Source organism: Protopterus annectens, chromosome 1.part0 (assembly GCF_019279795.1).
Source record: "Protopterus annectens isolate FY-2018-M chromosome 1.part0, PAN1.0, whole genome shotgun sequence".
NCBI classification, from domain to species: domain Eukaryota; kingdom Metazoa; phylum Chordata; order Ceratodontiformes; family Protopteridae; genus Protopterus; species Protopterus annectens.
The window spans coordinates 1887872042-1887884729 of record NC_056725.1 but is presented as its reverse complement, the minus strand read 5'-3'; the positions used below and the strand labels follow the sequence as shown (position 1 = coordinate 1887884729).

The 12688-nt window shown below is 42.0% G+C and overlaps 1 protein-coding gene across 1 annotated transcript in view; it reads right to left on the bottom strand.

The window, feature by feature from the left end:
• Positions 1-12688, bottom strand: part of LMBRD2 (LMBR1 domain containing 2) — a 1695734-nt gene that overhangs the window by 63004 nt on the left and 1620042 nt on the right. The window contains exon 17 of the mRNA XM_044069969.1: positions 11591-11720. Within this exon, the coding sequence (XP_043925904.1) occupies positions 11591-11720 (130 nt within the window). The remainder of the gene's footprint in view (positions 1-11590; positions 11721-12688) is intronic.

Sequence of the window (12688 nt, the reverse complement as noted above, 5' to 3'; positions counted from 1 at the left end):
ACGTCCAGGATCCATTTGTCTGTTGTGACAATATGCCAATTTCTTGTAAATAATGCCAGCTTTCCTCCCAAGGGTGCTGCCAGCTGAGACTTGCTTGGCATGGAAAGGAGGAAGTCATTGGGTTTGTTTCCTGTATTGTTGTGCACTGTCTTCGCCACCTCTTGGTGCTGGAGTTTGCCATTGCCTGCCTCTATATGATCCTTGTGATTGCCCTCTGCCCCTTGTGCGCCTGTATCTACATCTTTGGGGCTTGTCCGTGGCTGGAAAGGACCAGTTTTCTGAAGGCCAATTTCTGCTAAAACGTGGTGGTTGAACCTGTAGAAAAGCTTTGACAGTTTGCATAGATTTGGCTTTTTCTTCCATTTTACGTAGTATCTCCTCAGCATTAGTACCAAATAGCACATCCTTTTGTAAAGGAGCATCTAGTAGTTTAGCTTTCACATGATCAGGCAATATTTGTTCCCTAAGCCATGCATGTCTATGAATGACTGATCCTGTAACAACAGCTCTACTTGAGGCCTCTAGGGCATCATAGCCACATTGTAAGGTGTGTTTACCCACTTGTTCTGCACTATGCATCATATCCTGCAACTCCTTCAAATCTGGTTGTTCAGGTTGAGACATTTTATTTCTTAATTGTGATAACAGAAACTGCTGATATTTAATCATATGAAACTGACAATTTAAGGCCCTCATGGCTAGGGTGGCCGAGGTATATACCTTTTTTCCCCACCTTTCTAAGGATCTTGACTCTCTTTCAGAAGGTAGTGGATTCTTAGCAGTAGAGGCCTTCATTCCCTTGGGGCCTTGAGAAATGGTTTCAGGGTCAGCATTATGGCTTTTGTAAAGAAATTGGTGAGAGTTAGGAACTCTGTAGTACCTATCTGGCTTGACTGGGGCAGGAGGCAGGGAATCCGGATTAAGGCAAGCCTCCGAATAAACATCATCAAGTACATCCAAGACAGGAGGTATCACCAGAGGTCTGTGTTGAGGTAACAAAAGAAATTCCCTAAGTCTTTTCTTGGAATCAGAAAAGTCTTGGCCTTCCCAATGGAAGTGTTCCCTCAAGGTGTGCAAGGTTTCCCCAAAAGAAAAATCCTCAGGAGGAGATACAGAAGAAATGGACTGCTCTGCATCAGAATCTTCAAAAGGGGAGTAAGAGTGTTCCTCTACATCAGAATGTTCTGAAAAAATGGAGCCCTGATCAGAAGAGGGAGAATCTTCCTCCACTCTGGGTCTCTTGTCTGGAGGGGGTTGGGAACCCCTGATAAGAGTAATTAAATCCTCAGCCATTTTAAGCATCTGCTTTTTAGGCATGGGGCCTGGGGATGGGCCCTGTGCAACAGGCCTCTTGGGATGCCTGGCTGATTCGGACTTAGTAAAGGCCTTAATGGAATAGGAAGATGAGGGTCTAAAGACACCATGGGTGGAAGTGGACCTGTCCACATTAGGAGGCTCAACGCTCACAGTGGCTTCGGTGGTTGTAGACTGGGTATGGGCCGAGGTACCTGCGGTCTCGGTTACAGAAGACACTGCCAAAGAAGTGTCATCGGTAGTCAGGGACTGCATAGGCATCTCGCTGAGAACCGGACCACGTGTAGCCGGTTTTGGCGTGGTGTCGGTGGGGACCGCAGACCTCGCGTGTCGGTCCTTGTCCTTGCGTTTTTTGGACAAAACGGTAGTCGGAGTCTCCGACGACATTTTATAATCAAAGGCTTTACCAAAAAAGTGTTGGGTGAACTCCACCCGACGCTTAATAGTGCGTTTATTGAAAGTAGCGCAAAAGCGACAGCCCGAGACGTCGTGGTCTGGGCCTAAACAAGGTATGCAGAGGGAATGGAAATACTTATGCGGTATTTGCTTCCCACAAGAAATACAATTGTTAACTTTTTCTGACATCGGTCTGAGGCAAGAAAAGTTTCCCCAATGGGGTACTTAGCTTTAATGAAGACTTCGGTTTCCAATTTTTCGTAAATTCAGGAGCTGGCCGACCGGCACTTGCGAACTGCTTCTGCTTCGGGCACCGCGCGACAAAAAACACTGAAGAAAATGTCGTTGGCTGTGTCTTATATACTCCTGCCTCACTGACGTCAGGAAAGAAAGCGACAGCAACCAACGCCGGACCTAGACTTTGGAATTCGGCCGACCGAGGACCCGCCTGACGGCAGAGAACCCATCTGTGATTACTGCAGCTGTATGCACGATGAACATCAAACAGTCTCCTGGTGGACACCAAGGGAGATGCCAAGTGATCTAATCTCATCAAACCTGGCCAACAGAGACTGGAAAATCCATCAGATGTGTTAAGTACTTATGACCACTGGACTACCAGAGTCCACTGTAATGCCCCCATGTGATACCTGGCCAAGGAAACCAAACAAAAGGCAGATGCCATGTGACCCAAAAGTCTGAGAATAAGATAAGCTGGAGGCATTCTGTACATGACAAGGACCTTGTCAGATCCTGCAGGTTCAATAATCTGGACTCCGGAAGCCTGGCAATCTGGCAGACAGTGTCCAAATGGCAACCTATGAATTTCAAGGACTGAACTGGATGGAGACTGCACTTTTGGTAGCTGATGGAGATACCTAAGGAACTGCACTGTTGGAGTAAGGTCTCCCTGTTCCTGATTAGGGATGCTCTCAAGCGGATGGTTAGCAGTCAATTGTCCAGGTAGGGAAAGACCAGGAACTCAAGCAATCTGAGCCAGGCTACTACCACTCTCATTCACTTGGTGAACACCAAGGTGGTAGCGGTAAGCCCAAATGGCAGAATTCTGAAATGGTAATGATTGGTCCCCCAGCCAGAAGCACAGAAATCTCCTGAACTGCCTTGCAATCTTTAATATGATGGTAGGCATCCCTGAGATCGATCAAGCACATCCAGTCATCCTTCCTCAGAGGTAACATGGACTGCATCATGACCATCCAGAACTTGGTCTGTTTCACAAACTGACTCAATTTGCTAAATTCCAAAATCAGCCGGAGGTCCTTCTTCTTCTTTGGAACCAAAAGAACCTTGAGTAGACCCTGGATTCTCGCCGAGCTTGTGGGACCTCTTGAATGACATGACTTGCTAGCATGTTTTGTATTTCGATGGCTGCTACTCTTTTCTGATGGGGTGGAATATCTGGAAGTCATGTGGAAATTGTACAAGGAACTTGTAAATGTGGAACTGAATAGCCTCTGAATATGACTCTTAATACCGATGAGCCCAAACTGGTGGCCATCCAAGCTTTCAGCTGTACAGCCAAGCAAAACCCAAATGCCTCCAGAGCAGGACAGTCAGACAACCCTTCAGGGTTGCTGAAAGAGCTTCCCAGTAAACCTTCCACAAAAGCCCTGATTCTGCAGACTGACCCTGCCCCAAGGACAGCATCCTTTGAGGTTACCCCAGCCACAGGGGGAACCCTCAGAAGGAGCCTCATGAAAGGGTTGTTGTGATTTCCTACAGAGAGACATTTTCCCCTTCTGGTTCTAAGAAAAGATCTGCTGAAGGGTAGCAAAACAAACTCCAACAGCAGACACCATCTTCCAGTTTAGCTCATTCCTGGTCAAGGTGTCTAACTTTGGGCTCAAAAAGAGAAGAGCCATCAAATGGGACATTAACAAAGGACACCTTAAAGCAATCTGTAAAGTCATACAATCTCATCCAAGCACAGTGATGCATGGCAATGCTGGTGCCAGCCTTTCAGGATGTGCCATCAGCTGTATTGGAAAGCAGATGCATGGATACATTACAAACAGACTGAAGGATTGAAAATTGAGTCTCCAGAGTCTTCTGAGCTTCTGCAGGATGCTGTGTCTTCACTGCTCTTGAAACATCTGACACAATGTCCCAAATAAGCTAAACAATTTAAAGCCCTTAATGCAAAGATAGCTGATGCAAAACTGAGCTTCCCTAAGCGGTCCAACAAATAAGATGCTCTACTCAGGGGATGGACAGAGGAAATCTCCCCCAAAATGTCCATTTTGGTAGTTGCTATCACTACAATAGCATTCATGGCAGGACTCTTACTCCACGGTTCTTGGGGTGGAATATCTTGTCAGGCTTTTGGGGGATGGGTTCCACTGTCTCAGATTGCTTCCACTCCCTCCGGGGCAACAGGTCAATAAGTTCGTCTGGGTGGTGAATACCCAGGATATTGATGGGCCCATCGCAAAGGCCTTCAAAAACACCAACTCCTCTGGATAAGGAGCTTCAGCAGTCCAGCCCCCATGCTGGTAAAAGAGCTCCAAAAGAGTTGTCTTTGCAGGGGGGTGTGGTGGACCCCTCTTCTTCCTCAAGGTCAGTGTCCTCAGTGACAGATCGCTCGGGAAAGTCCAGGTGCTTCTTCTTGCATCATCTCTTAGCAGAAACTTCCCGCCCCAAGACCCTGGAGGAGAAATGGAAGAGACCAGGGGTTCTGCTGGGAGGGCAGCTTAGACACCAACAAGGGCAGGTTGTCCCAGAGTAAACTGATAAGCAGTGGCAGGCATGAATTAGGAAGGGGGGGGCATCAGTCACCCTAGACCATTCTCTCTCTCCTGACAGTAGAGCATCATTTCCATGATTTTGAAGGCAGGGGCAGAAGTGGGCCGATCAAGCCCGGCAGAGCTACAGCCACAAGACCCCACAAATGAATCAGAATCTGGAACCATTTCACCCTATCCCTAAACTAAGACTAGGGCTGAACTACCAATAGCAGTAGCCCCCAAGCAAGAAGGACAAACTCAACACTGGGATTGTTGAACTTGACCCACAGACCTCTGTCGCAACCTGCTGGCTCCAAGATCTACTTGGCCCAAACACTGTTAGGGTTAAACAGGCCAAGGTCAGAACTGGAGTTGAAATCAGCTCGGCCATCGGCTCTGATCTTAAGGAATGAAAGATGACCAGTCCCAAAGACTTCAGATCCACAGGGGCAGAGGAAGGAAACCAGGAAATAAGAGCTGAAGCTTCGGGGCAAGGGCAAAGAGCCAATGGAAAGAGGCCTAATTCCATCTGTATTGGTAGGAAGGACATCATCAACTACTCCAGTTCCAACATCTTCAAACTACCAAAGGAATGAGATGACTGAACCAAAGAAGCCACCGATGGGGGCTTGGAAGATCATCGACCAGGCAACACACAAGGTCTTCTGGTCTGACCCAGGAAAGATTGGATCCCAGGTGGTGATGGTGAGAAGTTGGAAGAAAGCCTTTGTGGAGCAGAAGGAGAAAATGGAGAGAAACTCCATCCTGAACCCCCCCCAACCAGGAAAGGGCTCTGTACATTAATGGTCAAGGAGGGGGCCTTGCTAGTGACGGGAGCCAAGGGGATAGACTCCGAAGTAGAGGAGCTGAAGGAGATTGGCTATGAGAAGAGCTTTCTCTTACGAGGCTTTCAACACTACATCCCATTCCCTTCTGCTTACTAAACTTTCTGACCTAAACCTATCTCCCTCTACCCTACAATGGTATACTAATTACCTCAGTAACAGGAAGCAATCCACTATAAGGCAACACTCCTCTTCCTCTTTCCTAAATACTAATACCAGTTTTCGTCAAGGCTCAATACTGGTTCCCCTCTTATTCAACTTATTTGTTAATAACTTTCATACCATTCTTACTCATAGTACCATTATCCAATATGCAGATGACTCCACTATCATCTGCTCTTCTAAATCTGCCACTGCATTATAGCATCTCACCCATGAAGCTTTTTCTTGCACCGAAACCTGGATGTCCCAGAACCATCTCAACCTCAACCCCAATAAAACAAAACTTTTAATATTTACCCCCACTAAATCCAACTCTGTTGACAAGTCTCTGTTCTTCATTCACTCTCAAACCAACACTATCATTGAAGTTGTCCCTAGTACCAAATTGCTAGGTGTCATCATTGATGACAATTTAACGTTTGATCTTCACATCTACAGCAACATCAAACAAACCTACTAATAACTGGGTGCCCTATATAGACACAACTATTTTCTTAGCCTCTCTGCTAAAAAAACCATGGCCTCTTCCTTCCTGCTTCCTACTTTGCTGTACAGTGCTCCCATCTTGATCAATCTTCAGTCCTCCTTCAGAACAAAACTTGACTCTTGGTACAACAAAGTCGCCAAATTTGCTACTAATGTAAAATTTTCTACCCATCATTGCTCCTCTCTGCTTCAACTAAATTGGCTAGAACTCCAACACTATCTGTCTTTTCTACAATTAACTACATCTCACAAGCTCATCTATCACCCAGAAACCTGTCCTTCCCTCTCCTCCATACTGACCATATACCATCTTAACTGACACCTCAGGTCAGAAAACAAAATGTTACTGTAGATCGAGAAACCCAAGTAATCAGCCGGCCAAATGTTGTATTCCTATACTGTCTCCACGGCATGGAACAATCTCCCCCCTGCACTCAGGACTATCTATAATCCTGCCCTCTTTAAAAAAATCCCTCAAACTACATCTATCCTCTCATTGGTTATGCTCCTGTACCCAAATAAACAACCCCAACACCTGATGTATCTTTCCTGTGCTTCACCTTTAATTTTTCTATTACTATCATTTCCTTTCTCTTCTCTCTGCTTACCTACTACTTTCTGTCACATTAGCTATACTTCTTTCCCGCCTTAGCCCTCTATTCATAAACTGAAGTTAAATTCCCTCTGCTATGATCCTTGCAGATATATTTTACACTGTGTGTTAGTATGTATGCTTGTTAAGTCTATTTTACCATGATTGTAATTCTACTGCTTGTTATTCTTGTGTCTATTAATATTTTATATGTATTAATTGTATGTAATTATTGTGGAGCTTTTCTCCTTGGGCCTCCACTGAAATTGGGTTCATTCTAGGCCCAGTGGACTTTCCCAGTTAACAAATGCAATAAATAAACAAACAAATAAATAAAGGCAGAGCTGAAGGAGATCGCCCCTGAAGGTAATCAGTTCCAAGGTGTCCGAGCTGAGGCTGCCATTGAATCCTGGGTTTTAGAACTTTTAGATCCTGCTGGCGAGAAACTGGAAGAGAAGTCAGGGATGTCCACGTATAGTCTCCATTAGAAGCTTTGAGGTCCTTAGCCTGCTTATCACCTGGCGTCTCTTTTGCTGAAGGAGGCCAACACATAGTCCCCCAAAGACAGAAGACCCTTAAGAATGATTTTGGTTCTCCTCTAATTGACCATGGGAGAACTAAAGCCTTCACAAGTGGACTCTAGGTGAGCAGTCCAGAGGTAGTAAACACAATGGAAATGAGCATCCTGGGAGGTTATACCCACAAGAGACATAATTATTAAACCCTTTATCCATAATGCCTACCTAACCCACCCAAAAAAAAAGAAAGCAAACAACACAAAGCAAGTCTCAAAATGTGGGAAACACACTTACCTACTCCAACTAACTACCTAGGTAACAACAACTAGAAAAAAAAAACCCTATCACTAAATGACATACGCACTACACTAATAAGTACCAAATGCATGCAGAGAAACAAACAAACCCTGTCCAAAAAAGATAAAGAGGAGGAGTGAACGACCATGATGCTATCCAGAATGATGGGAAACTAGATCTGAGTTAGCTCTGTTGAAGCCAGGGGTTATGAGTAGAGGAGGTGGAGCTTGGTGACCTGAAGTCTTAGAAGTTGGTCAGCAATGGACCTGAGTCAGATCTGAAAACCTACAAGTTAAACCCAGACTGAAAAGTCAGCACTGTATCTTCCGATACATCTTTCACAGGAATGTTGATTACTTAATTTACAGGTAGTGTATAATGCATGCAACAATTTATTAGCCAAGGTACAAAAATCATCTTTTCTAACAGGTACCTTGTTTTCAGATGAACAATGTTTAACCCTTTGTTTTTTTTTCTTTACAGATATCCAGGATGATTTGCCTAGAGAAAGAATTTGTGCCCCATCAAGAGGTCTCTCCCCTGGCTATATCTAACAGCAGTCCCCCATATATCTATGCTGTATAAGAAAGACTGTTCTTTCATGCCTGATACGGACAATGGATGTGGCTGATCCCTGGTTCACAGTGGCTGAAAGGACTACATCACAGGTAACCAGAGATGTGAGTGAGTGGTTGGAGGAATGACTGCTGGCCACTGCAGAGTGACCAATCACTGGATGAAAAGTAGACTGAGCCTGCAAAGTCAGAAAGGGCTTTTTCATAAGTTTTTTTTCTTTCTAGGAACAATGGAAGTTGAACAATGGAAGTTGGACCAGTCAGAGTGTGTTAAGTATCTATGATGTGTCTAAGAGGATGCTTCAAATGCAGTAAGCCTAACTGGAATGAGTCAGTTAGGAGGCAAGTTGTCAAAAAGCGTACATAAATAGCAAACTTACACTTTCACACACATACACAGTCCCTTTTGCAAAGTAATTCAGAAGCAGCTTACTAAAATCCTGCCAGAAACTCCTTTAAATAAATTTTAGTTTGGCAGAAAAAAATGGCAGGTAAGATGTCGCACAATGAACCCAAGCATTAACAAATTCCATAGAAGTCCTTGCTCCAATAAAAATTAAACTTTCATATAAAATACACAAAGTCTAAACAAGCACTACAATTTCTCACTAAAATATTCCTAAAATTAGCCACAGATAAAAAGCAGTCTCTGACAGGAAACTTCTGAAATAAGAAAAAAACAACTGGTTTCTTAAAGGGCCATACCACTAAAAAGTCCTATTAAAATAAATAGTACAATTTTAAAAGGCAGTTCCTCAGTGGGGACTTGTTTGCCAGAACAGAATCTGAAGGCTGGGTGCTGCTCCAGTAAAGCCTCTGAGTTGCTTCATCACAGGACAACAGGAAAGTACTGACGATTTTTCAATCCAACTGTTGATTTCACCTCCTAAGGGCTGACCAATCAGCAGTCAGAGTGAAGGTGTGGGAGGCAGCCAGAGTTTTTGGAAGCTGGACGACTGTGGTGTCTTGGGCAATATGCATCCCACATAGCCATAAAGGCTACTGCAGCAGTAGGAATGATGAATATCAGCAGTTATACTCAAATTCTATTACCTGGTTGTCAAGTTCGTCTGATGCAACTTGCAAAATAAAAGTCAACTTCAAAAAAGTTAAGGTCAGTGTAGGTTAGTTTTCATTAAAGTTATTAATACCACAAAAACACGGCTAGTATATGTCTGATGATGATCTAAGTTATTTCTAACTTTCCAAGTATTTTTTGACTATATTCTGTTATAAACAAAAGGTGTTATGTTAGACTATTTAGTAATGTATTTTCTTACAGTTTTAACATAGATTTGCCCTAATATGATTACAGGTTTCTGTCCCACTGTTCAAAAGCTAGGTGAAATATAAAACTCTATATTAAGTGCATGGAATTTATCTACTGTTAACACATGGGTGAAATTATAGTGGTGATGGGAAGCATGTCCTTCAAGCCACACAGTAAGCTCCATTTCCCCCCCCCCTCCAACAGTCTAAAGATAAAGTCTGACTTGAAAACTAGTACTGAAAATGTAACAAATACAGGTGGCAAGAGAAGAATGAAGGGGAAAAAAAAGAAGGCGGCGGCTGCCAGTGCAAGGATATTCCCTTTCAATAGTTGTCCTGTTCCTTATGTCAGCCTCTGGGATGGGAACATGAAACATAGTAGCCCCTCAAAGTCATTATTCGAACATAAAACTTTACTTTGAATAACTCAGCCATAAAGAAAACACATCTGAATGTCACTTGTAATATTGAAGGTCAGCTGTCTGAGCCTGTAGTAATATAATGGCATCCCATTTTCTGACATTCCCATATAGGTAATGCTAGCTTGGAAAGTTGAACCATTGGTTCCATACTAACTGCTGGTGTGCCTTTTATAAGGACTTGATATCAACTCTTAGCATAACCTCTTTTAAGCGAAGGACACTGTTCAATCATACTGAAAGATTAAGAAAACTGTACACACAATAGAGTTATGTTGCTAACAGCATGTGCTCGGTTTTTAATTTTTCCAGTCTTTATAAAATACAAAGCACACTAAGCAGAACATCATGGCTCCAGTGGGGAAAGTATTACAAAGCCAAATACTTCTCAGAATTATTTCATAATTCCGTATGACATTTTTCTGCTGCTAAAAAGTGTATTGCAAAATGTCCCATCTTTAGTCAGCACCTTAAGTCAGCCATCTGAGAACATGGTAAGTCAGTGAACAACAATGCTATGTTGCTAACAAGTGCCCCATTTTTTCAATTTAATAGTACTGTATTAAATGGCTGTTTCTTCGGACATTTTAAACTACAGTACTTTTCTTTATGTTATAGCTCCACTCCAATATCACAATGTTGTTAACAATGTGCGTCCATCTTTTTAAATAATACAAGTTACTTCTTAGTTGTTATAAATTATAAAGTATAACGTCACATCTTCAGTCAGAGCAGTACAGTTTGGGTATTTCAGAATAACATTTATTACCACATACTACAGCTGTTTTATTCCAGTGCAAGCACAGTGTGATAAAATGTAAAGTAAAATACCACTACTCCACTCCAAGTATCACAATGCCAAATACTACTTTTAGGTATTATTTTCCAGTACTGTAAAGTGCAATGCAAACTGAAATCTTCAGATAGGACACCCATCAGGCATCTCAGAACAGGGCCTGTTCGGGCATGGTAGCTCTACATTGCTGACAATGTTTTTCCAAAGTTCTTAAAGTAGAATATAAAATGCCACATCCCCAGTTACTACAGTTAGTGTACTTCAGAATAGTACTTATTACCACACAGCAAAGATACAACAGTGTGTCCTATCTGTGATAAAATGTAAAGCAGAATTTTAGAGCTCAAATCAGAAAAGAACTAAACTGCCAAATGTTCCTTTCTGAAGTATTTCTCCATTGCAATATTGTGCAATTTAATATCATATCTCCAGTTTAGACCCCACATCAGGCATCTCAGAATAAGGTTGTTAGTATATAAGAAAACTATTTTGCGAACAGTGTTTGCCCCCCCCCCCCCTTTTGTTAACCTTAAAAGTACAGTTTTAATTACTGGATCCTGAAGACAATTTAAAATTACAGGTGCATGCCAATAGAGCTGTTTTGTGTGTGTGTGTGTGTGTGTGTGTGTGTGTGTGTGTGTGTGTGTGTGTGTGTGTGTGTGTGTAGCATAGCACAGGTGGGGTGAAAGGGGCAATTGCCCTGGGTGAAAAGTGATGGGGGGGTGATCGACAGACAGACTTGAGCCATTGTTTCTGTACCCAAAGTCCAATAACAGAAAGACTTCTGAATTTTTTTTTTTTTGCTCCTCACTTTAAGGGCTGGGGGGCTGTGCAGCGGCTAAATTACTATAGGAAGCCAATCAGCTTCCTACCATAATTCAAATAATTTTTTTTGGGGTTCTTCATTTGAAGAACTGGAGGCATGCATTATTTGGTGGGGCATGACTGGCTACCTTACTTTGGATCAGGTACTCTTAAAACAACTACAAAAATACTAGTTGTAGGCAGTATTACTAACTGCTTACTTTGTATCTGAAAAATGCATCAAGTAACTATAAAAAATGTATCAAGTTTGCAAGCAGAATATACAGGCAAACCTCAACCTAAGTCCGAATCATACAGTGCAAGAAAGGATCTGTAGCCATAGTTTGCACAATATACAAGAGCTAATATTTACCTTCCTGATTCCGTGTCAAGGGGATCATCAGTGAATGTCTCGCCATTAAAATCAACAGGTTCCACATCTTGCAGCAGTTCAATGCGATCCCTTTCTCCTCTACTGTTTGCTCTGGTATACTTCTGAACAGCTACAATGACAAGAAAAGTGATGTGCACAAGTAATCAGAAATGTATTAACCAGCCGTAGTCTGATACAGACTAAAGCCATTTCAAATCCTTTGATCTGCATATATTTATTTAGCCTAAGAAATAACATGAAAAATACATTTTACATCTTTTTGTTTAAAATGGATTTCTGAATGTGACTTCTCACAATGACTAACTGATGAAGAGCAAAAGCAGTGAAAACAATAAATAGCTCTATTTGTAGTATGTCTGTACTTAGTTGCTGAACAAAGGTTAAGGTTCATTACAACAGCCCCCTCCAAAAAAATCCTTCTTTTACCTTACTGAGCAAAAAAATGCATGAAAAGCAATATATTAGAATCAGCAACGTTGGAGGGATTACATTTTCTTACAATTATTCCTGTCATTCAGAAAAAAGGCAAACTCCTAGATGTCTGGATACATAAATCTAAGAGCTGATTAATTTGGAAACCTCTGTGATGTCCTAAACAGTGTATGTCTCCAGGGAATGCATGTAACTTCCATGTCTGTCTCTTACTTAAGTTTTTTGCAGTATTGTTTGTTGTGTTTTTATTTCAAATGTGTTTACTGAACTATGGTATGTTAACTTGATATAAATTGTGGAAAATGTTTTAATGAACGCTATATTAAAAAATACCTGTTCCTGCCAAATGCTGACATTATGGTACAGGTTTTGAAAGGAAGCAGATTACTTGTACACATTGTTTCTCCTGAGGAAGTTACAATTACAGCAGACTAAGTACATTACATATTTCTTAAAACATACTACAACTTATGATAAAAACATCACAACTTAATGCACTATCCAGTACCGCATTAATGCAATATGCTCCTGTCTTGCTTTGTACATCTAGAAAATTTGACCTACTGAATTTATAAAAACATATATTTCAAGTAAAACAGAAATTTAAACACATGAGATCTGCTTTAAACTAAATGTTTCACAGCA